The sequence below is a fragment of the Cotesia typhae genome, unplaced genomic scaffold, assembly GCF_013202065.1.
Source record: "Cotesia typhae breed Kobodo isofemale line unplaced genomic scaffold, CoteBio_Ctyphae contig_11, whole genome shotgun sequence".
Classification (NCBI taxonomy): Eukaryota; Metazoa; Arthropoda; class Insecta; order Hymenoptera; family Braconidae; genus Cotesia; species Cotesia typhae.
Window position 1 is genome coordinate 4,063,401 of NW_027423711.1, and position 25,542 is coordinate 4,088,942.

General features: G+C 27.0%; 3 protein-coding genes across 9 annotated transcripts in view; 1 reads left to right on the top strand and 2 right to left on the bottom strand.

The window, feature by feature from the left end:
• Positions 1–608: 608 nt before the first annotated feature.
• LOC141525245 (nucleolar protein 10-like) lies at positions 609–3,549 on the bottom strand. Of its 2 annotated transcripts, XM_074239644.1 has the most exons (8): positions 3,229–3,549; positions 3,090–3,133; positions 2,761–2,975; positions 2,545–2,681; positions 2,247–2,459; positions 1,887–2,115; positions 1,124–1,808; positions 609–915 (listed from the first exon to the last, which is right to left on the bottom strand). In XM_074239644.1, exons 3-8 carry the CDS (start codon positions 2,935–2,937, stop codon positions 779–781), a joined length of 1,578 nt encoding a protein of 525 aa, XP_074095745.1. In that variant the 5' UTR covers positions 2,938–2,975; positions 3,090–3,133; positions 3,229–3,549; the 3' UTR covers positions 609–778. The 2 variants fall into 2 exon arrangements, with proteins under 2 accessions (XP_074095745.1, XP_074095753.1); XM_074239652.1 differs by lacking the exons at positions 3,090–3,133; positions 3,229–3,549 and having other exon boundaries at positions 2,761–2,990.
• A 1,185-nt stretch (positions 3,550–4,734) lies between these two features.
• Positions 4,735–14,393, top strand: Chic (profilin chickadee). 3 transcript variants are annotated; one of them, XM_074240098.1, is made up of 4 exons: positions 4,735–5,066; positions 5,336–5,481; positions 10,617–10,886; positions 11,894–13,592. In XM_074240098.1, the coding sequence occupies exons 2-3, from the start codon at positions 5,371–5,373 to the stop codon at positions 10,884–10,886; spliced, it is 381 nt and encodes a 126-aa protein (XP_074096199.1). In that variant the 5' UTR covers positions 4,735–5,066; positions 5,336–5,370; the 3' UTR covers positions 11,894–13,592. The 3 variants fall into 3 exon arrangements, with proteins under 3 accessions (XP_074096199.1, XP_074096191.1, XP_074096183.1); XM_074240090.1 differs by lacking the exon at positions 11,894–13,592 and adding an exon at positions 13,916–14,393 and having other exon boundaries at positions 4,770–5,063; XM_074240082.1 differs by having other exon boundaries at positions 4,771–5,063.
• A 56-nt stretch (positions 14,394–14,449) lies between these two features.
• Positions 14,450–25,542, bottom strand: part of LOC141524952 (uncharacterized) — a 61,893-nt gene continuing 50,800 nt past the window's right edge. For all 4 annotated transcript variants that reach the window (XM_074239165.1, XM_074239176.1, XM_074239156.1 and 1 more), the window contains 2 exons: positions 19,532–20,127; positions 14,450–18,674 (listed from right to left, as the gene is read on the bottom strand). In XM_074239165.1, the coding sequence (XP_074095266.1) occupies positions 20,039–20,127 (89 nt within the window). In that variant the 3' untranslated portion in view covers positions 14,450–18,674; positions 19,532–20,038. The remainder of the gene's footprint in view (positions 18,675–19,531; positions 20,128–25,542) is intronic.

The following is a 25,542-nucleotide window of genomic DNA, read 5'->3' on the forward strand; positions in this document are numbered from 1 at the left end:
GTTATATTATTAAGACCATGACAATAAATTAATTAGGAATTTTAATCTATTTAATATTTTAATACAGAATCAAAATTTGCAATCGGAATTTGAAATTTAATGTTCGTTAAGTCATTTGGAATCTGATTGTTAATTTGAAATTATCGTTTCACTAAATACTAATGATTGAATAGTTAATTTAAAATTTTTAATTAAATTTAATTACAATCAATTTTGTCAAAACAAAATTTATAAAATAAAATCATTATAAGTGTGGGTCATGTGTGTGAAGAATTGTACGGGTAATGTGTGATAGAGAGTGTTAATAGTGTTAAGTTTGGTGGTTCGGTGGACTTAATTTGAAGTTATGAAAGTGTGGAAAGTTTAGTTCGTTTTGGCAGTCCGGTAGACTTATAATTTTAAGCATAGTTTAAAGACAGGTGTGGGAGACCGTTTGTTAGAAAAAGCCCGTCTAGTCATCGTATCGTTGTTTGGGAAGGTTTGTTTATAAATATCGTTTATCTCGCAGTTATACTCCGCTTCGTTAGATAATAAGTTAATTACAGTGTGTGTGAGTGAGCGCTTAAATTGTTAAATTTGTTAATTTTGGTTGTTAATAAATATCGATATATTGTTAATTAAATCTTTATTATTTAACAGCACCTTCCTCCACTCTCTCTACCCCAAAATAAGGAATTCTCAGCTATAGATCGGTTCTAGGAACCGTGATAAAAAATCCTGGTGGCGCCCTGATAATTATTGTTATTTGTTAATTCAGTTAGTTTATTTATAAAATTTATTAGGAGGTAACCTGAGCAGGTAAAACTGTTACACGCTTTAACTGCCGATACTTCTTTTTAAATTCCTCAGTCCAGGGTTTTTCGTCGTCGGAACTCGAGTCATGGCGCAGTAATTCTTCATCAGAGTCTTCGCGTTCTTTATAGATAAAAAACAAAATAAAATTATCAATTTTGTAAATTATTTTCCATTTACACTTATATAATCAATAAATAATAAATAATAATAAAAATAAAAATATTACTATTGTTAATAAAATTATAATCATTATGATGAAAAAATATTTGTTAAAAAAAAATAAATTATCAATAATAATAAATAAATAAATAAATAAATAAATACTTACGCTCATTTTCATCAAAAGCAGTAAGTATTTTTTCTTTAGATTCTTTAGCTTCAAGAGCGCGTAATTGCTTCTGTTTACTTTTATCCAGCTGTGCAACAACAGGGAAGTGTCGAACATATTCTTCTGAGTTTTTGTCGACTTGAAAATCTGGATTGCTGAAAAGTCCCTTGAAACGATCGTCCTTGAGCAGACCAATAGATCCTTTCTTTTTGTTTTCGCTCAATTTGAAAGCAAGTTCCTTATTAATCTCAGGAAGCTTATCAATATGGATTTTACTAGCACGTTCTTCATTCACCTTCTCGCGGATTTTTTTATTCTTGAACTCCTCGTAAGAGAATGGTTTTATGGCGTCGATAGCTTTACGCCACAATCTAATGTCCATGAAGTAACCATGCATGTAAGCTCGTAACATATTTGTGCCTTTAAGATCCGAGAATCCTAGTTCTTCCAACTCTTTTTCAGTAACAAACTTGTAATTATCGTATACAGTTTCAAAGTTAGTTTCTTCCATATCTTCAATCATACTGTCCAACCAATGGCACCAGGAAGGTGCAGGCCCAAGGTTGGGTATGTAATACGATTGGATTTTTGGATCTTCATTAGCGATAAACAGTAAACCTGAATCTGGTACCACACACAAGTCATTGAATTCTGCCGTTGATTGTATTGATGTGTACAATTTTCCCTGTTTAATTAAATTAAATTAAATTTATCTTGTATGTTAATTAAATACAACTTTAATTAAATAATTAATTAATAATACCGTGTTCTTTTCCCATATTTTAACTATAGAACTATCCATTGAATAAACTAAATCCATTTGATTATGAAATTCAAGTCCTCTGATTGGCAAATCGTTCATCTGATCTTTTACCAAGAAAGGTTTGTTAGATCTGATGTCGTAGAGTAATATTTGACCTGTCGCTGTTCCTACACCCATTGTTAACCCATCTTGGAATTTTAGAGATGTTACTGACGGTACTTCATCCATACTAGAGCAATAATCAATATTATTAAGAGATAACATAATTAAGGAACTACCATGTGTCACATAGAGACTGCAAGGTTGCTAGTTTAATAAATTTTTTAAAAATAATTATCCAAATGAATTAAAAATAATTACCTTTGATTTTGTGTCGCAAGATAAAAAGCGCAATCTAAACTACCGACTTTATCTTTAATCCTTGGATCCCAGGCTTCAACTTTTCCTTCCTGGTTACCAACAACCAGAAGATGATGCTCTGGGTTAATAGCGCATTTGTTTATAGCAGAGGAATCCGATTCGAATGATTTCAAAAATTGCCCTCGCTCTAAATTTAATCTGTAGATTTCATTGCTGTAAATAATAAAAATTAATATCGCACTCAATATTTATCAGTTGTAATAATATTAATAATAAAAATAATATTTTAAAAAATTACCTGACTCCTACAATAAATAAATCACAAGAAGGATGATGGTACTCCAAATCCCTACCAAATCTGGGTATCCTCAGTCTGTGATGTCTTCCATGCGCTGTATGGATTTCTACATGTCTATCATTTTGCAAAAACACCAGCTGAAGGTTAATAATTAAAATTAAAACTAAAATCTATTTAATTTATCGATTATAAATATAAATAAAAAATCAAATTTACTTTACTGTAATCATCAGATAAAATTTGAAAATTAATAACTTCTGAATCAAAACAACGTTCAAATTTCATCGACAGTTCCTTGGTGTCAAAGCATCTGACCCTCGGTTTATAAACTCCGGTCGCGAAAATACTCTCGCTATCTCTGGAAATTTTAATACACGAACTGATTTGAGGCATGTCAAAGTCCTGGATAAGTTGGATATTTTTCCGAAGACCTAAAAGTAGTTTTTAATTTTATAATTCAATTGCTAAAAAACAATCAGCCGTTTTAGCAATAAAAAAAGTCAACAATAATTAGCAATTGTTCACTTAATTTAAAAAAAACTTACGCGCATGTTTTTTATTAATCTTCTCCTTTTTCAGCAGGTATCCACTAAAAAAAAAAAAAAAAAAAAAAAAAATAAATTAATAAACCAATTAGTTAATAAATTATTTTTAGGTTAATAAATAAATGACAAGATAAATTACCTCAGGAATAGAAACTCCGGCGCTGAGATTATAAATTTTTACATCATTGGGACTCGCGACAGGTATCATCTTGATTTATTAATTAAATAAAATTATTTTAGCCAATAATACACGCTCAAAATAAAACATGGAGCTTTTCAATAAACACGTGAACTACCGCTATTCTTGTGGTGTGTATTTATACATCTACATGTAAAAATTATATATAAAACTCGACTTAAGACGTGCGCGCGCAGCGCGCGTCTGCATATTAAGTACAAATTTTTTTTCTTTAAATTAACTTTTATTGAAATCTATAAAATTTTTATATGTCAGCTGATTTTAGTATCATAAATTAATTTAGTTTAATAATAATGACAATAATAATAATTGAAAACTTTTAAAATTTTCTTGCCGGCCGCCATTTTTAATTTCGTTATGATACTGAAGTTAGCTGAGAGCTGTCAATTTTTCAAATTTTTATAACAAATCAATTACAATAAAAGAAATGCTTTAAAATTTTTTAATTAAATTACAATTAAAAATGAAAATTAATTTAGCAGATATTTAATAATTTTTCAAGAAAATAAATTACTGCATTAAAAAAATGCTATTTAGAATTTAATACATTGAAAATGCAATTATTTAAAAATAATTTTTCGGATCAAATTTTGAGGTTAAATAAAATTAAAAAATGGTCAAGTGATAGCTAACTTTAATGTCATAATTAAAGAGATGTTTCTAAAAAATTGCACTTATAGTTTTTCAAGTTTTTTACATGTGAAAATTAATAAAAATTACAAGTGAATATTTTTGGAAGCATTTTTTCATTGTAATTGATTTGTCAAAAAAATTTTTTAAATTAACAGCTGACGGCTAACTTCAGTGTTATTAATTTATCCGTTAAAAAAATTCTTAAAAATTATTAAATATCTGCCGCAAATTAATTCTCATCCAAATTTTTCATATCAACAGTCGTTAGTGATTATCAACCGAGTAATGCGACGTCATCATCGGCGTCATACAGCCGGGGCCTGGAGCAACTCTCATAATAATCATCATGGTTATTTAAATTCTGGTGACTCACTCTCAGTATGAATAAAAAAATAAATTTATCATCAATGTAATCAATATCATCCTGATCACTTCCAGCTTCCTGTTTGGTTTATCCGTGAAGCCGATTACCAATTCAGCCCTGGGTTTACTGAAAAAACATTCAATACCATAAAAGAGTCCAACTGAATACGACCCTGAGTCTCCAGTTAATGAGTCATTTACAAAAGAAAAATAATTCCGTAGATGTCATTAAACTCATCGATGAAGAAATGAAGATAATTATCACATCAACCTGCAATTATTATTAAAAAAAGTAAGAATAAATTCTACATGATAAAAATAAACAGCATGATAAATAATAATTAATTTTTTAGTAAAAAAATTCCGGAAATTTGGTTGGCACCGCTGGCTGACAGTCTATACCGTCTATGCTCACGGAGAAGATATCGAGGGCAGAGCAGCACATACAGGATAGAGCAGGAGATTCTCAGCAGCAACGGGTTGGATGGTGGAGGTTGGATGTTGCTTTGGTGGAGGCAAGAGAGAGAGAGAGAGAGAGAGAGAGAGAGAGCGAGTTGAAAAGAGGGTGGCGCGACGTGCGAGTTGGAGAGACGACTAGTCGAACGAATCGTGTCGTGGTAGTCTCAAGTCTCTTATCCAAAGACGAGAGTCAACGGTGACTGCTCTGGTATCTTCTGAGTGTCCAGTGTCGTTAAATATTATACAAAGAACATTTATCCACGGTTTTAGTCTCCTAGTGGTGGACAAACCCCGAGTAGTTTGTTAATATAGAAGTAGAGGTGGTAATTTATTATTTTTATTAAGTATTTTTAACCAAAAAATTATATATATATTTTTTTATTAGATTATAATAAATATATATCTATATATGTACGTAGTATATATATATATATATATATATATATATATATATATATATATATATATATATATATATATATATATATATATATATATATATAGATATATATATTTAGAGATAGAGATAATTAATTATTGGAGTTGGAGTTTGAGTAATAAAATAAGAATTTATTTTTCTGTTGTGGTGAAGACGTTGATTTGAAGAAGAAATCGCACCGGTTAATCATGAGCTGGCAGGATTACATTGACAAGCAGCTGCTCGCGTCGAGGTGCGTGACGAAAGCAGCAATCGCCGGCCACGATGGAAACCTGTGGGCGAAATCGGACGGCTTTGAAGTGAGTACATTGTTGTATGCTACCTAACAAAATACCGGCCATTAGAATTTAAGCATGACTTTTTTAAAAATGTTTTTATTACTTCATAAATTTATTACTATATTTTTATTTAATTAAATTTAATAATCTATTATTAAAATTTATTTAAGTGCACACCCATCTTATGAGGCTTAATAAAATGTCCGATGAATGAATGCTTTGTTTAAAAGCCACCGAATTGCCTCATAATTATTAAATATTATTATATATTCTATGAAATTAATTGTATGGTGAGAGGAAGATTTAATATGATGATCAGAAGAGGATATTACGAGAGAAAAACCGACATCTGTACGCCATAATGCCATACCGGGCGCTTGGCCCTCACGATTACTCTCGACGCGGGTAGTCAAGGTCTCCGTGCCGGCTACACGGCATTTTCTAACCCCGAAACGTTATTCCGTTAATATAACAAATATCAAGTGATTAACGCTCGCCTCTGCCACGTAGATGTGCCCGGCTTTTGGTGACCTTTTGTCAATCGCTTATAATCGATATTTCTTCTTCAAAATAAAAAAAAATTTTTTTATTTTTAAAATAAGAAGAAATGGACCTTTAAATAATATCCTGAAAAATCGATTAGCCTTTGAATACATTCGAAGCTGGGTGATATCAGAGTATAGACGTCAGGGCGTGCGCGCATCGATCCAGAATAATGTTTTTTGGTGTTATATCTTTTTGAAATAATCATTTGCTTGATGAGATGTCAAGAAGCGGATAATGACCAAAGTCACGCTGCTTTGCAATTGATTATTGTTATTATTTACACACAGCACAGATGATATTAATATTAACCGATGTTTAACAATTTAAAATTTTTTTTATCAATTAAATTTGAACAAAAAAATGTGAAATTTTTTTAATTAATTTTTTATATTGAAAAATTACTTAAAAAAAATCAAAAGAAAAAATTTCACATGTAGAAAATTTAAAAAACTATGAGTGCAATTTTTTAAAAATATTTTTTTGTTTTAATTTAATTATTAAAAAAAATTCTAAAAATTTTTAGATTGCTAATTTTATGAAAATTAAGTTAGCCGACATTTAAAAACTTTTAGAATTTTTTGTATTGAAAAATTACTTAAAAAAAATTCACTTGTAGAAAATTTAAAAAACTATGCGTGCAATATTTAAAAAAATTTTTTTGTTTTAATTTAATTATTAAAAAATTGAAAACGTCGGCTAACTTTATTGTCAAACTGTATAGTACATGCTATAATGTATAACATATATAAATAAATATATTTATATGGATAAATGTGAAAATATATATATATATATATATATATATATATATATATATATATATATATATATATATATATATATATATATATATATATATAAACTAATGACGGATGGATGGATGTAGATGTATGTATTTATTATTATGCCAGAGGTATTATTCTGTCTGGTTTGACAGTATTATCAACTGGCATTGTTACTCCGAGGACAACAGATGAAGCTAAAGCTAAAGGGCTGATATGTTCGCACTACCAAGAGGGTGTGGCAGTGGTATTCGAATTTCGCCAAAACCGGCGTCTCGCGTTGATCGATCTTACAACTTACAACTTAAAATGTTATTTTATTTTATTTTCTAACTCAACATAGCGGTAGTTTTTTTTGATAATTCCGTTATCTCATTTCCTTTTTTTTTTTTTTTTTTATTATTGTTATACTAAAAAACAAAATCAGCTGTATAAAAATTGTACGATAATGAAACAAAAATTCGTAGGAAAAAAATACGATAAACGTCAGAGTCCAACAAAGACAAACGTCAAATAAATCTGGCTGACGTTAATTGGCTGATAGAAGAAAGATTTTTAATTGCTGTTAAAAGTAAATAGAGTAGATTAATTATAATTGTATAAATAGCCATTGGGTATACTGAACAATTTATTTTTAATTTAAAAAGTTACCAGAGAGCTGATTTCTGTCTGAAAGAGTGAAAACGCCTTGGATTTTTTCATTGCTTCTTCAGAGAGATATATAATTTTATTTTTGTAACATTTAATATTTATTTTCTACTTTTTTTTTTTCATAGATCTGTTGTCTATATATGCATTTTCTTTCTTTCTCCCTGTGCATTTGTGCGAGAAGATAAAAGTCGGCAGCTGCCACGCGCGTTGGAGAGTTTGCGTGCACACTTTCCGGTTACGGACGCCAAAATGGCGACAGCCGGCTGAAACGGACGGCATCCTTGCTTCAGGAGCGTATCAAAGATCCTAAAAAAATAAAAATATTTACTAATTTTACTTTGTTACAGTTTGCTGGATAAATATCTACTATTTATTTTCAATTGCTGTAATTAAAATTACAAATTAACATATAGAGTAATAATTACTCGCTCCGTAACATTAACCACGATAAATAATTAAAAGCAATCAAGATGAAGATGATAATTATAGACATTAATGAAGAATATTTTCTCTGAATCTAAAAAGAAGACTAGCTGGGAGAATATTTTAATAAAAAATAAAATATTTGCGTGGTTTGTTGAAACAACTGTCTCTGAATGATTCATCATGAAGCCCAGTGACGTGCCAATCGCTGAGAGTTCCTTGTGACTCACGACAGCTTATTCATACGTCCATATATATATATATATTTTCTCTCCTTCAATATCGCGTCTCACTTTCCAGCGATATTTCTCACTCGTCCTCGTCCCCTGTGAGCTTTCTCGAACATTCGTTTATTCTGAAACCTGCTCGTCTATGTCATGCCGAGTATACCGGAGTACTATAGAAGAAGAGTATGCTATGGAGAATAGTATATGGTTTATATTAATATAATACCAGCTCGTAAGACGATTCACCATGTATTACATTATCCATTTAATGGAGAATGGATGTATAGAAACGAATCCACTTTTATAATTTAGATGAAAAATATAAAAATATATCATGTAAGCAAACTATTCGTAACGTGATTGGTCAAATATATCAAAGCATAAAAATATATGCAAATTTTAAATTCATGCGCGCGCAAATTCAAATTCTAGTGAAAGAAAAAAATGAAACATTTACACAGATGCGTGAGTATTTTATTCGTTTAACTGATAATCTGGTAATCAATTATTCCAGCTTGTACTCTCGCTCGTCATGATCATGATTATGATCAATCTAATGTCCATGACGACCTTGATTGCTGGGTTTTCACTGATATGGTTTTTAAATATAATTTCTCTTGTTTTATATTTGGAGTAAAACCTAATAGCGGAATGATACTCAATTAAATAGACGTCTAATAATTTTTTTTTTTTTTTTTTCTATTTTTATAACAATTTAATTATGATGAAAAATATTTTTTAAAAATTCCACTTGTAGAAGCTTTTAAAAATTTTGAGTGGGAATTTTTTTATACACAAAAAAATTTACTTGAATCAAGTAAATAATTTTAAAGAATTTAATCTTCTTGATTTGAGTAGAAAAATTCTTGAAATAAAATTTTTTTTTTGGTTTAAATAAATTTTACTTAATTCAAGAATTTTTTGTCTTGATTTGAGACAGTAAAACTCTTCAAAATTATTTTCTTGGTTCAAAAATGTTGCTCTTGATTCAAGTTAATTTTTTTTTTTTAATAATTAATTATTGCTATAATTGGATAATTTAATTGAAGAAAAAATTTATATTCTTAAGACATGTTGAGTTATTATATTACAAATAAATATTAAATATATAAAAGGACAAAAAAAAAATTGTTCTTGAATCAAGTAAACAATTTTTAAAAATTTCATCTTATTGATTTGAGTATAAAATTTTTTAAACTAAAAAAATTTTCTTGATTTAAAATAAATTTTACTTAATTCAAGACAATGAAACTCTTCAAAATAATTTTTTTGGTTAAAAAATTTTGCTCTTGATTCAAGTTAATTTTTTTATTTAGTGTAATTAATTTGTTATAAAAATTTTAAGAATTTTGACAATAGAGGATAATTTTTTTTTTTTTAATAATTAATTATTAATTATTGGTATGATTGGTACTGCTAGTGGCATGAGCATTAATGATAAGGATAAGGATAAGAATAATTGATGAAAATGTAATTTACAGTGGTATCAGGTCGTTGGACGAACAGCGAAACAGAAAGGATTTGGAAAACGAAATGTCAAGTAGAGCGTGATACTCTTATCGATCGTCTTTCACTTTCATTCGTCATTGACCATGGAGAGGTTGTAGAGTAGCAAAGACCTCGTGATTTTAATACATACTAATACTTAGTCTTCTGTATGTTGTATGCTGATGTTTGCTATTTTACTCGTGTATTGAGTACTGTGGATGTATTGTCAGTCATTAACTCATAAATATATTTAAAGCAAAATATATTTATTGTATGCAATGTAAATTTATGATAAGTGTATGACTGGTAGGAGGATAAAGAATAATGGAGAATGGAAGGCACTCGGCTCTCGGGTTTATGTTAACAAACTGGACAAAATAATCGATAGTCGGAATGTCATTTAGACATCAGTTCGTCGGCCTTTACTACGGGGAGGGAGAAAAGGGGAACTACCCAGTACCGATCGATTACCAGTTGTACAAGCATCTATACTCTATTTATTTTATTTTATTTAATTATTAATTGCTGGGTTTTAATTATGGTGCTGAGAGTTCTGGGTATTGATACTGAAAGTTGCGATATTATATTTAATATTTTTTTTTTTTTTTTTTTTTACTCAATAAGTTTAAAGCGAAATTAATTTAAAATTTATATTTTTAGTTTTAAAAGTTATTTAAATGTTAATTTTAGTTTCATAAGTTTTGAGGATTTAAAAATATGTCACACGCTGAGAAAAATTATTTTTTTTTTTTTTTTTTTTTTGTATTAATTTCAGTAGATTTTAATAATAGAAATATTATTATTAGATTTATTTTTCTTAACGTTATTCCCGATGTATACATCGAGTTAATATAGAATTTATTTGTACTTAACATTAAAAATAATTTTAAGAATTTTTATTAATAAAATAGTTAAAATAATTTTTGTTAATAAAATAGCTGAAATAATTTTTATTAATAAAATAATTAATATAATTTTTATTTATAGAAAAAAAAAAATTAATAATGATATTTATTTTATTTTTTTTTTTTTTTTTTAGGTAAGCAAAGAAGAGTTGGCAAAACTGGTCCAGGGTTTTGATACCCAGGAAATTCTTACGTCATCAGGCGTAACTTTGGCCGGCAATAGGTATATCTATTTGTCTGGTACAGACCGCGTGATAAGGGCAAAACTTGGAAAAGTTGGTGTCCACTGCATGAAGACATCACAAGCTGTGGTAGTTTCCCTATACGAGGATCCTATTCAACCACAGCAAGCTGCTTCGGTAGTCGAAAAGTTGGGAGACTACCTCATTACTTGTGGCTATTAGGTTTGTAAATACACATCCATTTCTATAAATACTTATTCCTATTTAAATTTACAATTATAAATCACATAATATATTTATCAATTCATTCATTCATTTATTTATTTATTTAAAACCGGTGTATTTTTAGTTTTAACCGTTTTAAAAATTAAAACCGAGAAACATGAGACCTAAATCTCACCGGTCTCACTTAAAATTACTGTTGGGCCTCGTACCAAAAGTCTATTTTAATCTCGTCACCATTTAGCTTGTGAGTAAAGAGTAGTATATAGAGCTGATGCTTTTTCGTTAACGCCCAAAATGCACGCATGCTACTTATTCTTCATCTTCTTCATCTTCTTCTTCTTCTTTTTCTTCTTATTTTATTCACCAGCTACATAAAACTTTATTTTTAATACATATTTAACATCCGTAAGGACGTCCTCCGCTCTATCTCGTACTCTACAATTCACCCACGCATTTTCTCTTATCGATTACCTTGGAGCTTATTTTATTTTTTTTATTTTTTTTTAATATTACGTTTATTATTTTTTAGTTCAATATTGTAAAGATATAAATTTAATTGATCTATTGATAGTATTAAACAATAAATTATTTTTTTTAAGTGTAAATCTAACAGACAAGTCTTTATTAAATTTTAAATCTTTTAGATTAATATTTTTTTTTAAATTTAATTAATTGATTTAAAAAAAAAATTTTTTTTTCTTTTTTTCCAATTTTTAAAATTAATTTTAAAAAAAATTTTTAAAATTAAAAAAAGTCTGATTGATTTACATTTATAAAAAAAAAATGATCCTGAAGTTATTAAAAAAATTAAAAATTTTTAAACTTCAGTATCATAAAAATAAATGAGTGTAAATGTATTACAAAAAAGTAATTAAAAAATTTTTTTTAACATTAACACTCATTACTTCTTCTAAATTCATCTTACATTTTTTTTTTTTTTTTTTTTTTTTTTTTTACCAAACTAACAATTAAGCTCACGGCCGATTCCTCTTTTTCTGTTGCAGTAACCTCTGGGAACCAATACAGAACTATCTAATTTTTAATTAATTAATTAATTATTAATTATAATAATAATATTAATAATAATGATAATATGATACAGTACAGCCGATAACATTATTAAGATGAAGTAAAATTAACAGCGAATGCACGATTAAAGAAGCGCCGGAAGCCGCAAGCCCGCCGCTGCTTCGCAATTTTTGTGCGAGATATAAAAATAGGGGGAAAAAAAAAAAAAAAAAACTGACAGCAAAAAGAATTGATATTTGTAATAAAGCACCGGGATTTAAATGGAATTTTTTTTTTAAAAAAAATAAAAGTTTGTAATACCACTGCAGTGATAATAATTGAATGTTTTGTATTTTCTAAATAAATAAAGTAATAATAAACATAAATAGAGTTCTGAGGTGATAAAAAAAAAACAATAATTAATATTACGATGATAACTTATCGAAGTTACGGCCTTCTTTGTTATATTGAATTTTTTAATTAAAAAAAAGAAAATAATAAAAAAATAAGTAAATAATTAAATGGTTGATGTGTGCGTTTTTAAAATAAGTGTAATCATTTATTGTAATAGTGTGTGCAATGATAATGTGTGAAAGAGAGAAAGGTGGAAATAAAATCAACCGCAAACACAAAGTTCATGTAAGGTCTGGAGATAAGAACAAAAATACTGAAAGCAGAAGGAAGAGAATAAATAGGAGGAGAGATAAATAAAGCGCGGTGTGGCTAAAGCGTGATAAGAAAACCAAAGCGGCGTCCGGGAACGGGAATCGATCGGCTGCATCCTTTACCTGTGACAACGCGGTCCTCAACTCAAAACTCATTAGATTTTTTTTTTTTTTGATTTTTTTTTCAAGCTACTCATTGTCATACATGCTAATTGTATAAGATAGATGTGTCATACTGCTGAGATTTTTTATTATAACGGAATAAAAATAATAAGTAATATTAATAATTAATATTAATGAATAATGATAAACAGATATGGGCGCGAGATTTTTTTAATGATAAATTTGTAATGAAATTTTAAAAATAAAAAAAAAACAAGCAGCGATACCTACTAATATTTGTATACACTATAATAAAATTATAATAATAATAATAATAATAATAATGGATATAAATAATCACAAAAATGATGTCATCCACACGGAAAGAACAAGATGACACTGGATATCATCCCAGATTATACTCAGTGATATCTATGGTGAAAAAAATTTCAGATAGTAGCTAAAAAAAATCTGGATTATGCTAAGTGATATCTGGATTATACTAGTTACTATCTAAAAAAAATTTTTCACTCAGCAAAATCTAGGATGATATCCAGTGTCATCTTGCTTTTTTCCGTGCATGTAAACTTTTGCGTTAGCACTTTTGTAATAAAAAAATAATAATGACGGGATCTCAATAAATGTAATTTTAGACCGATAAATTTAAATAAATCGGTCAATGAGCGTTTACGATTATTTACTAAGTATGTCAACCGGATCATTGCTGTCAAAGATTCTTTTTAAGGATTTCATTGAACTGTTAAAAGAAAATAGAAAAAAAAAAAAAAAGTCGATCCCGTCGCTCCATTTTTAGGTAAAACTATTTTACTATTATTATGTTTGTGTACGTAAAAGTAGTAATTTAAAATTGAGTAAATTTATAAAATTTATAAAATTAATTAATTAATAACAATGTATTTAATTGTAATTTTTCTGTACCGTTTTTCTGCTGCTGCTAATACTATTCTGCTACACTTATTCCCGCTACACTATTACTGCTAGCACTATTTACTAAAAAATAAAAAAATAAAATAAATAAATAAATGAAAAATAAAAATTAGTGGACACACTATTTAAATGTCAAAAAAAAATTTGGTGGCTTGCGGATTGTTAAAAATTGTGCCAAGCGCCAGCCCATTGATGATGACATCAGATATACCTATGTAATAATTTTTATTGATAAAAATTAAATAAAAATTGATAATTGTAAATTTTTTAAATTATTACTTTTTAAATAATTTTTTATTTTAGTCTGCAGCGATGTCGCAGTTCCTGTTCATGTGTATTTATGAGCACGAGTACTGCAGGTGTGTACTGGTGGTTACCTCTTATGGGCATACATGTTGTGTGTGTGTTTATGGAGCTGCGACGACAAACTATCTAACTGATCACCAGGAAATTAAGAGGCTTCTACGGAGACTTGAAGCGAGATTTGCTATAGGATTTTTAATTTGGATTTATCAACTAATTAATTATTAATTAAGCAAAGGTTTTTAAATGTTTAAATAAAATAAAATAAAATTATTATGATAATAATAGGCGACAACTTAACTGTCGAGTTTTTAAATAATATGGAAGAAGGAGTCTACATGCCGGTTTTATTATAGCTCTAGCTTTGTAAAACGATCTTTTATCGTAAGTTTCTTTTTTTTTTTCTTTTGCATACATCAAAAGTAAGATTGTGTTAATAATAAAGTAATAAATTTGTATAAAGTGGTGTACAAAAAAATGCCTGTTGTTTGTAAAATACGTTTTAAAATACGTCCTCAATAATTAATATTTAGATATTATTATTATTATTATTATTATTATTATTATTATTATTATTATTATTATTATTACAATTATAATTTTTATCCATTCTTAATAATTAATTGTTTTATTTTTATTTTTATTTTTTTTTTTTTAAATAACAGAGCAGTACACAGAAAGAACAAAATTACACTGCATATACTCCAGGATTATACTCAGTGATATTTGTGGTGAAAAAAAATTTCACATGATATAAAATTTAATTTCGATCATATTAAATTATTTTTAGATTATACTCAGTATAATCTCCGATTTGACCAAGTATTTTTCTATTCATACACTGGATATAATCTGAAAAAATATCCAGTATAATTTGGATTATACTCAGTAGAATCTTGGATTATTCAATTTTTTTTTTTTTTCTTAATTTATGAATTTAGAAATTTTTTTGAAAATTTTTGAAAATTGTGCGAATCAATTTTTTTTTTTTTTTGTTAATTGTTCACTTTTTTATATATTAAAAAAAAATATATCAATAAAATTAAATAGAAAATTTGTTCAAAAAAATAAAAATAAAAATAGGACTTAAAGATTTTTCAACCCCAAATTTTTGAAAAAATTGTGCTTAAATGCTCCTTAAATATTTTTTATCCATGCATTACATTTTTTTAAAATACATAAAAAAATGAACAACTAAATTAAAAAAAAAAAATTAATTATCACAATTTTTAAAAAATTTATAAATTAAAAAAGAAAAAATATAAATATCACAATTTTAAAAAGAATTATATAATCCAAGATTCTACTGAGTATAATTCAAATTATACTGGAGATTTTTTCGGATTATATCCAATATAATCTTACGCGGTATAACCAGAAAAACTACTAGGTCAAATCGGAGATTACACTGAGTATAATACAAAAATAATTTACTATAATCTCGATTATATTTAATATTATTTAAAATTTTTTTTTTACCACATAACACATAACATGAGTATAATATGAAAGAATATGCATTGTAATTTTATTCTTTCAGTGTAGACATTAAAAAAATTTTTTTTTAATGTCTGCTACATTTTTTAAAAATATTTATTTAATTTTAAAAAGGTAAGTAAATTATTTTGACAATAATAAAAAAATAAAACACAATTTGTTATTACCGAGTAACTACGTACAAAAGTGTTATTGTTATTCTCGGATTTATTATATCAACGCCGGCAATTTTTTATTACTAATTAATTAATTAATAATAATTATGACGATTATACGTCTGATTATTTGCATACATAGAAAATCTATTATAAATACCACGGCATTAGTTAATAAATAATTATTTTAAATTATTCAATCATTTAAACATACAATTATTCTCTATGATTAATATTAATATTAACTTTTAATTATTATAATTATCATTATTTAATTTTGGGTGAATTGTAAAATATTTTACAAGCGCTTTTTTTAACTAAAATATTGAAAAAAAAATTTTTTAAATAAAAATTAGCTCATAAATATTTAAAAATTCACCCTCAATAATTAATCTCTTTTACTTTGGCTTACAAATCCATTGCGAGGGCAGTACAATTTATTTAAATATTTTTATCAATCAATAATTTAGTTGACCCATTTTAAATTTTAATTATTAAATACATACACGGAAAAAAGTAAACTGTAATTAATAATTATTGATTTATAGTGACAGCTAATAATCACTTATTTTCGATATTAAATTATAAATTGTAACTTTTACACTTTCTACATTAAATTCTGTAATATTTATGTTTTAACGACCCTAATGTCCGAGTGAACTTTAAAATTTACTTTTTTCCGTGTATAATATTTATTTTAATTTCTCCGATAAAATCCTTGAGAAAAACCGAGCCGATCGCTAACTCGTAAAGCTACAGATTTTGTACTTAATCTTTGGCGACTCGGGCAAACTCGGGTTTTACTCAGCGAGATTAAAATAAAAAAGTGATACGTTATCCATTTTAATTATCCTGGTAATAAAAATGAATAGTTTTAATACTAAACACATACATTTATATTATTATTATATATACATCACAGGCTAAATAAACTTATCCGGTAGTAAAATACCAGAATTAGCTTACCATTATTGCCTTTACATTAATTATTAATTTAGCGTAGTACATAAATACAGTTTACTATTTATTAATTTAATATAACTTTTTTACGTACCAACTTCGAGTCTAATATCAATTTAATTATTATGTATAGTTAATACAATTAATACATGAGTTATGTGCGCCAGGTTCGACAATATACATAAATACGTGTTATTAATCTCTTACTAAAATTTAAGGCATGTAGTTCGGTACTTGGGTTGGGTATCCACAATTATGTTACTTAGTTTCATTCTCAACAGCTTATAATTATTAATTAATATTCATTCAATTTAAAAGTTAACTACGTGATAAGATTCCAATAGCTTTATCAATCTCAGAAAAACTATCAATTAATTATTAATTATTATTATTATTTTTATACAATTTTAATTTGAGTACACATTTAGTAATTGTTTATTGGAGTATATAAACTAAGTCAACAATCCTACTCGAATGAAATTTTCGCCGTCGTACAAGTTTGTTACACATATTTATATTCTTCTATATAAATTTATATATATATATATTTATACTCTTGGCCATTACATTGGTAAAATGCCGGTGATATATCGCGTGACAGATGCCATAAGGGAGTACAATAAAAATTCTGTTTTTTTTCTAAATTCAAAAAAAATTTTTTTTTGAAATCGACGTATTTTTTTATGAAACGTGTGGAAATGCAAAAAAAAATTTTTTCTTCAAAAAATTTTTTTGGACTTAGCGTATAATAAAAAAAAACATTTTTTTTTTTCTCTTATGGCATCCGAAATGGATCGCGATATTTTATATCAATACTATATTGTTTTACATTGCATAAGCTTTTATAATAACAAACTATTTTTTTTTTTTTTTCTATAATACACGGAAAAAACAAGATGACACTGGATATCATCCCAGATTATACTCAGTGATATATCTGTGGCGAAAAAAAATTTCCGATAATACCGAATAAAATTCAGATTATACTGAGTGATATCTAGATTATACTCATTATAATCCAGATTATACTGTGTGATATCTGAATTATACTAAGTATAATCTAAGATGATATCCAGTGTAGTCTTGTTTTTACCTTGCACTAAAATTAATTTTTTTTTAATAAATTAAAATAAAAAAAAAATTTTAGTCGATAAAAATTGTAAAATTGTCAGATTTTTAATTTTAATATCATATTTAAGTGTGATAAAAATCGACGAGATCGTTACATTTCTTACGAAGATTCTTTTACATTAATTATCATTCGTACTTATAATTATTATTATTATTATTAAATATTTTTATGTGCATACGTAACCATATATATATATATATATATATATATATATATATATATATATATATATATATATATATATATATATCTGCATATACATTAAATTTAACGGAACAATTTTTATCAAGACATAGAATCGATTTGCGGTAAGTTGAGTCACGCATAAATGTTGACGGAACTACTACCTTTTATTTATTTTAATTTTAATTTTAATTTTTTTTTTTTTTTTTTTCACTTTATTCATCCGCTTATCTTTTCGCATAAGCGATTAACTATATTGCATCTTGTTTCGACTAGTAATGTGCGATAACACGCATTATGCTCATTAGTAGTTTTAATATCAATTATTTTATTTTCCATTCGAGCAAAGCGTATATGAAAAAATACTTCAAACCTTAATTATTAATTAATATTATTATTGTTATCATTTATCGTTTGTGATGCTAGTTAAAAAATCATTTCGTGTCGTTATAACAATAATAATAAATATTATTGTTATTATTATTATTATTATTATTATTATTATTATTATTATTATTATTGTTATTTTTAATATATACTCTGAATAACATGAACAAAGCGACAATTATTGGCGAGCAACTACTGACAGTAAACTTCTGTAATTCGAACGGTAGACTAGTATTAGTAGTGGTAGTGGTATTGATATTGGTATTGGTATTGAAGCGATAACACTTTGAAGCCACTTATTATCCTCTTTGAACTTTACTTCACTCGTACTACTTTACGGTGACTGGAATTCTGGACAACGTCTCTATTTCTCCGTTTTAGTCTTATACAAAACGGTTTTTATTAGTCTTTTCCTTATAATTATTGCTTACTGTATTTAATGTCACTGTAACAAAAAATAAGTGTTTTTTTTATTAAATGCTATAATTATTTATTTATTATAATAAATAAAATTGTTTTTTATTAAATAATAAATTTTGTTAAATTGCACTGTATTTTTTTTAACTATTGATATTTTTAAAGATATAAGCTCATCCCGATGTTCCACTCATCAAGAGCTTTCATTTGAGTACCCACATGCATTTTTATATATTTTTCATATATACATATATATAATATATATAAATATATAAAATATATGAAAAATTGATGTGGGTACTTAAATGAAAGCTCTTGATGAGAGTAATAAAAATATGAGCTTAAATCTTTAAAAATGTCAATAATTTACAAGATACAATGTTATTTTTTAATTATTGACATTTTTTAAGATATAAGCTCATCCTGATGTTACACTCATCAAGACCTTTCATTAGAGTACCCACATGCATTTTTATATATATATTTACATATTTATATATTTATATATTTAATATATATAAATATGTAAAAAATTGATGTGGGTACTCAAATGAAAGGTCTCAATGAGTGTAACATCGAGATGAGCTTATATCTTTAAAAATGTCAATATTTCACAAGATACAAGGTCATTATTATTATTTTTATTTTTTACAGGATGATGATTTTTAAAACATTATCATAAAAATGTGTCCAAAAAAAAAAAATAAGGAAAATCCCAAAACTTTAGATTGAATTTCTGATCATCACCCTGTAATAAAATCGTCATTATTATTATAATTATAAGTAATAATAATAATAATAATAATAATAATAATAATAATACTATGAGTATAATATAAGAAGTACTAATAATAAAAAAATAAAACATTGAGTAAATTTACTCACCAGATTGTTTAAAATATTAATGGAACTCATTTCGAAAGCAAGCCTCGGGATAATAAATAAATTTATAAAGTTCTAGAGAGGAAAAGATTGAAAAGCAACCGAGTATAATAAATAGAGAATAAAAAAGTTAAAAAAAGGTTTCAATAGCGTCTAGGCTCCCGTTAAAACGCCCTCTTAATCGCTACCACCACTACAATACTGGCTTTACAGTTTAACGAATCACACTTTTTATTATTTTTTTAGTGAGGTCACGCTGTCGGGATTTCACTGCGCAATACAGCAGCAAGGATTTTCAATTATATTTGTCGTAGCCATTTGTAATTGTTGTTCTTGCTCCTGCTGCTGATTCTGAGTTTTATCCAGAATCTTATCCTGACTCTGCTCCTGTTGATGTTGGTCATTATTGCTGCTGGTATTAATGCGCTGTTTGTTTAAATAACTCTGTTGAGGCGATAAGAAATCTCCGCGACGTGGCTGGCGACATTTAACCGCAAGGTAACACCTGGGCTATTGATTCTCCAGGGAATAATGCCGCGAGCGTTTCCAGAAGTTCTTGAAGAATCCTTTCTTCTTTGGTACGTCGCTCGGTTCTCCACCTGAAAAATTCATTTTTTTATCATCAAGTCTTCCATTAATTTATTTTATTCATTTATTAATCAAGACTATTGTTTAATTAAGTTGCTGCTTAAACCAAGTTGACAATGAAGCTACCAGTCTGACAAACTAAAAAAGTTTAGAAATCACTACACAGCCGGACGTGTCTCGCGACGTCCTGCATTTTAAGTAACCACTTCCGTTATAAAATAGTCCTACTTGGATTTTATTTTATCTTTATATTCATTATCATTTTATTTCCTACATTTACATTAGATTAAATTTTATTACTAACTTTCATTTCTTCTCTTGGTAAAATAATTTATTTTTATGGAAATTAATCTTTTATCATTTATTTTTATAAAAATTTAATAATTAAAAATTTCTGTACGTACTTTCATATTAGATTAAATTTTTTTTTCAATTTTTATTTTTTCTTTTGGTAAAAATTAAACTTTAAAAATTTATTTATATAAAAATTTAATAATAAAAAATTCCTGTATGATTCATTTTTATAAAATAAATAGCTTTAAATAATTTAAGGTCTTATAAATATGTAACGCCTTAAATTCTTAAGAAACTCATTAACATGTGTGCCTATAAACATCTCAAACATTTTCAGTAACAGGTATTACCTAAAAAATTAATTCTAAAAAAACATGAAGCTTAAATTTCTTCACTTGAATCCATTAAAAATAATTACAAAATATAAATATCTAATGAAATAAAATATAATTTAAAAATAATGTTTACACACTAAATAATTTAGCATAAATAATAATAGTATATATTATTATTTTTATTCTTAAATCTCCATTCGATTTAGTCAATTGTATAAAAAAAAAGTAAGTATAAATGAATCAATGTAGTTCTTCTAGTACTTAAACGAGCAACTAAATACAGGCGAGTGAAAAATAGCGGATGCTGTTAGATGTATTAGTTCCAAGAGATAACTGATGGCAAGTCGTTTGATACAATTGATTTCTTCGAAGGTCTGGCTTTTTTCAGCAACAACTTTGTTAGGAATGGAACGGTATTATGTCTAGCATGTCAAGACAAGACTCATTTATTGATCGGATGTACGTACAGCCAATGCGATATAACATTATCAGTACAGTTAAGTCGTTAATTTAGTTTTGTTTGGTAAGACCCGAGCCGGAGAGCTGGCTTCCGCCTTAGAAGTAATGTCTTTCAGCTTTTTTACTGGCTCGGTAATTTTGTCTCATGTTTGTTCTCTTCTTGGACTTTTTTCAGCTGATCCGCAAACTTAGACTGACATAGTCTTCTTGGCCTGAAGGTCTAAGAGTCTAAGAGTCAAGCCAACCGTTTATGAAGGAAAAAGAGCGCATAAGAAAGTATCATCAACGCTACTGCTGTGAAAATAAGCTCGAGCTGGTTAGCTGGTTAGGTGGTAAGAAGTGTCGACGAAGCATAACCACCAACAAGCCTCTTTACTTTCTTCTTTTTTCTTCTCTTCCTCTTGTTATTCATAAGCTCCGTGTATTTTCACTTTAACTTCAACTGCAACTCTGCCGAAAATAATGAAAATAACGAGGCAGCTACAAAATTATCGCGAGATATTTTAGTTACATTCCTTGCTCTACACTTTTCAATCTTTTCCCTCCGTCTCATCTTTCTCAATTTTTTTTCATATATTATTTTATTTTTTATTTCTTCCTAGACTCCTGAGAAATGCCCTGGAAAATTTTTATTACTCCGTTGCAAGAAGATCTAGCTTGACTTAGCAGAGCCTCAGGATATTTAATATTGACATAAAATCGAGTACATACTTGGATTCTCTGTCATTACTCTGTAAATCTTGAAAGAGTTTAACAGATTATTTTCGTTCAGCGCTCTTGTTATTTCTGGATCCGATGTGTCTTCTTCTTGTGATATTATTATTACAATTTCTTTAGATGACATTAGTACCACCCCTTCGAATATTCAATGACGTAAATTTACTATAAATATAGATCACATTTGTTAAAATAACTTCAAGCTATAAATATTTATGTTGTACATTTATGTGCTATTTTAACCAATTAGAATCTAAATGGAATATGAAGTACATAATTATAAAGTTTTAATAGAAGTTAATTAATTTTTAACTTTTACAAGTATCAATTAGTTAAATTAATTAAACTAGCAATCTTGCAGTCACTAGGTGACTGCTGTGACTTGTGAAACATTAATAAATAAAATTTTGCTTTATTAAATAATGACTTTTGTTAAATTGCACTGTAATTTCTTAAATATTGACGTTTTTAAATATATAAGCTCATTTCGATGTTACACTCATCAAGACCTTTCATTTGAATACCCACATGCATTTTCATATATATATATATATATATATATATATATATGTTTGTCTATTGGATGTTTTGGGGACAGTAGATAGAAACCTGTTTAAATAGTGGAAAACATCAATATAGATTAAATTACATTAATATTTCTGTGAACTATAATTTTTTTTTTAACTTTTCACACAATTTTTTATCGACTGTATGATATGAGACCAGTTATGTAATAGATGTTTCGAGGACCTATAACTTTGTTCAAGTATCGACTACTATGGGGACAGCTATACTGAACATATCAATATAGTCTATATTTTAAGGACATTTGTCTGGTGACTGTTTTGAAAATGCTGATGCTCTGATTTTTTCAATTTTCTGTACATATTTATAGTAATTATTGCTCATATAATTTATAAAATTGGTAGTTTTAAACACAAGTTACTATTTTTTTCTTTTTATAAAAATGAGAGATAATCTAAGATATCTAAGAACAATGTATGTCTGGTTATCTAATACTTCAAAGCACTCATAAATGTTTCAAGGGAAATAAATTATGCTTTAAACGTCAATCGAATTATATTACATACAAAAGAATATTTAATTGATTCAAACGAAAAATAATTGAATTACATCAAATTATTGAATTAAGATAATAATCTTGAAGAATTTATTAATTTAAATGAAAACAGAAAATTTTGGATTCAACTAAAATTTACTTGAGTCACAAAACATTTCCAAATTCAAAAATTTGTCTACTTCAATCAAGACAATGAAATTCTTCAAAATAATTTTTTTTAATTAAAGGAATGTATATTTTATATATTGTATATTTTTCCGAAAATGGGTAAAGAAAAAACAAATGTCTGGCAGAGACCTCATACCAAACGTTGTAAGTACAAACCAATGTCTTCATAATGACTGTTCCATAGAATGAAAATGTCTCCATAGTTTTCTAATGTCCTCATAGTATACAAACAGTAAAATTTACAGATTACCGTATATTTCACCGCTTGTATACCAATGTTCTCATAACGACTGTTCCATAGAATGAAAATGTCTCCATAGTTGTCGGATGTCCTCATAGTATACAAACAGTAAAATTTACAAATTACCGTATATTTCACCGGTTATATACTATGAGGACATCAGACAACTATGGAGACATTTTCATTTTATGGAACAGTCATTATGAGGACATTAGTTTAATTTACTGAACGTATTAATATAGTCTATACTTTGAGGACATTTGTATGGTCACTACTTTGAAAATGCTTGTATTCTGATTTTTCAATTTCTACGTACATATTTATAGCAATTACTTCTCATATAATTCATAAAATCGATGGTTTTAAACATAAGTTACTATTTTTTTTTTTGTCTTTTTTATAAAAATGAGAGATAATCTAAGAAAGTTAAGAAAAATGTATGCATACCTAATACTTCACATCAATCATGAATGTATCAGGGAAAATAAATTATTCCTTAAGCGACAAAAATCATATTACATACAAAAGAATGTTTAATTGCCTCAAGCGAAAAATTATTGAATTCAGATAACAATTCTAAAGAGTTTATTGATTTGAATGAAGACAAAAATTCTTAATTCAACTAAAATTGACTTGAGTTACAAAACATTTCCAAGTTAAAAAATTTATCTACTTCAATCAAGACAATGAAATTCTTCAAAATGATTTTTTTAATTAACGAAATTTTTTTTTTTCAACCAAGTTCATATTTTTTTTTTTAAAATTCAATTTAATTTTAAACAAGTGATAAAGTACTATTCGCGGGTTTTATGTTATTTTCCTCATTTTTGTATATTTTTCCGAAAATGGGTAAAGAAAAACAAATGTCTGGCAGAAACCCCATACCAAACATTGCAAGTATAAACCAATGTCCTCATAATGACTGTTCCATAGAATGAAAATGTCTCCATAGTTTTCTAATGTCCTCATAGTATACAAACAGTAAAATTTACAGATTACAGTATATTTCACCGCTTGTATACCAATGTCCTCATAATGACTGTTCCATAGAATGAAAATGTCTCCATAGTTGTCTGATGTTCTCATAGTATACAAACGATAAAATGTACAGATTACCGTATGTTTCATCGCTTGTGTACAATGAGGAGATCAGACAACTATGGAGATATTTTTTTCTATGGTACAGTCATTATGAGGATATTGGTTTGTACTTGTAACGGTTTGTATGAAAACTTTGAAAGAAATTTTTGTTTTTACTTCATGTCTAATAAAATACACTCTCCAAGTATAGATGAGGGAAATTTTGTGTAACTTATGTAGATAAGAAAATATCTCTCAAAGTTCTCATACGATCTGTTAGAAGAACAAACCGATATAAATATTTGTAATTTTTCCTTTCAGCTTAATAGTTTTTTAATAATTATTTGTCATCGATTTTGTGGAAATTACTACACACATTTTAAAATGATTAATTTCTAATAATAATAGCATTTATTTTTATATCAATTTATGAAATTAATAAACACGATCGTTTTTTAAATTAATCAAATGAACAAAAATTTTTTTGAATCGTTGATATTTAATCTTCGTAATCGATTCAAAACGTGGCCAATAAATTTTATTTGTTTGTTGTCAATTCTAATATTGACCGTGTTTACAATTTGCTGTAATCAGTCGACAAAACTTAAAAAAAAATGTCATGAACAATCATTATAACCAAACATACTTTATAAATGACGAACAAAATAAATTAATCGTAACAACTTTTAAGAATCATTACGTGTTTTTACCTTGTATTTAATACCTTCGACTAATCAACGTCTGTCCTTAAATCATACTTTTGGTGATTAAATATTATGGGGACACTGTCCCGGTTTACACCTATCAGTAATGCTGTCCTTAATTAAACCTTTATATTGACGGTGTATACTTTGAAGACAGTCCTCGAAGTATACAAAATATGAAAAGAATTATGAGGACTGTCTTCAAAATAGCCATATGTCCTCAAATAATACTTTATATAAGATAAAATGGTCTTATAATAACCAATAGACAAATATATATATATATATATATATATATATAAAATATATGAAAAATTGATGTGGGTACTCAAATGAAAGCTCTTGAT

What these genes read in the sequence shown, in the direction of transcription:
- LOC141525245 (XM_074239644.1), bottom strand. Translation starts at nt 2,937, where the DNA reads ATGCCTCAAATCAGTTCGTGTATTAAAATTTCCAGAGATAGCGAGAGT. An exon ending in TTATTTATTGTAGGAGTCAG is followed by an intron (nt 2,460 to 2,544) that starts GTAATTTTTTAA and finishes TATTATTTACAG; the next exon opens with CAATGAAATCTACAGATTAA. An exon ending in TGCTTTTGATGAAAATGAGC is followed by an intron (nt 916 to 1,123) that starts GTAAGTATTTAT and finishes TTATCTATAAAG; the next exon opens with AACGCGAAGACTCTGATGAA.
- Chic (XM_074240098.1), top strand. Translation starts at nt 5,371, where the DNA reads ATGAGCTGGCAGGATTACATTGACAAGCAGCTGCTCGCGTCGAGGTGC. An exon ending in CGAAATCGGACGGCTTTGAA is followed by an intron (nt 5,482 to 10,616) that starts GTGAGTACATTG and finishes TTTTTTTTTTAG; the next exon opens with GTAAGCAAAGAAGAGTTGGC.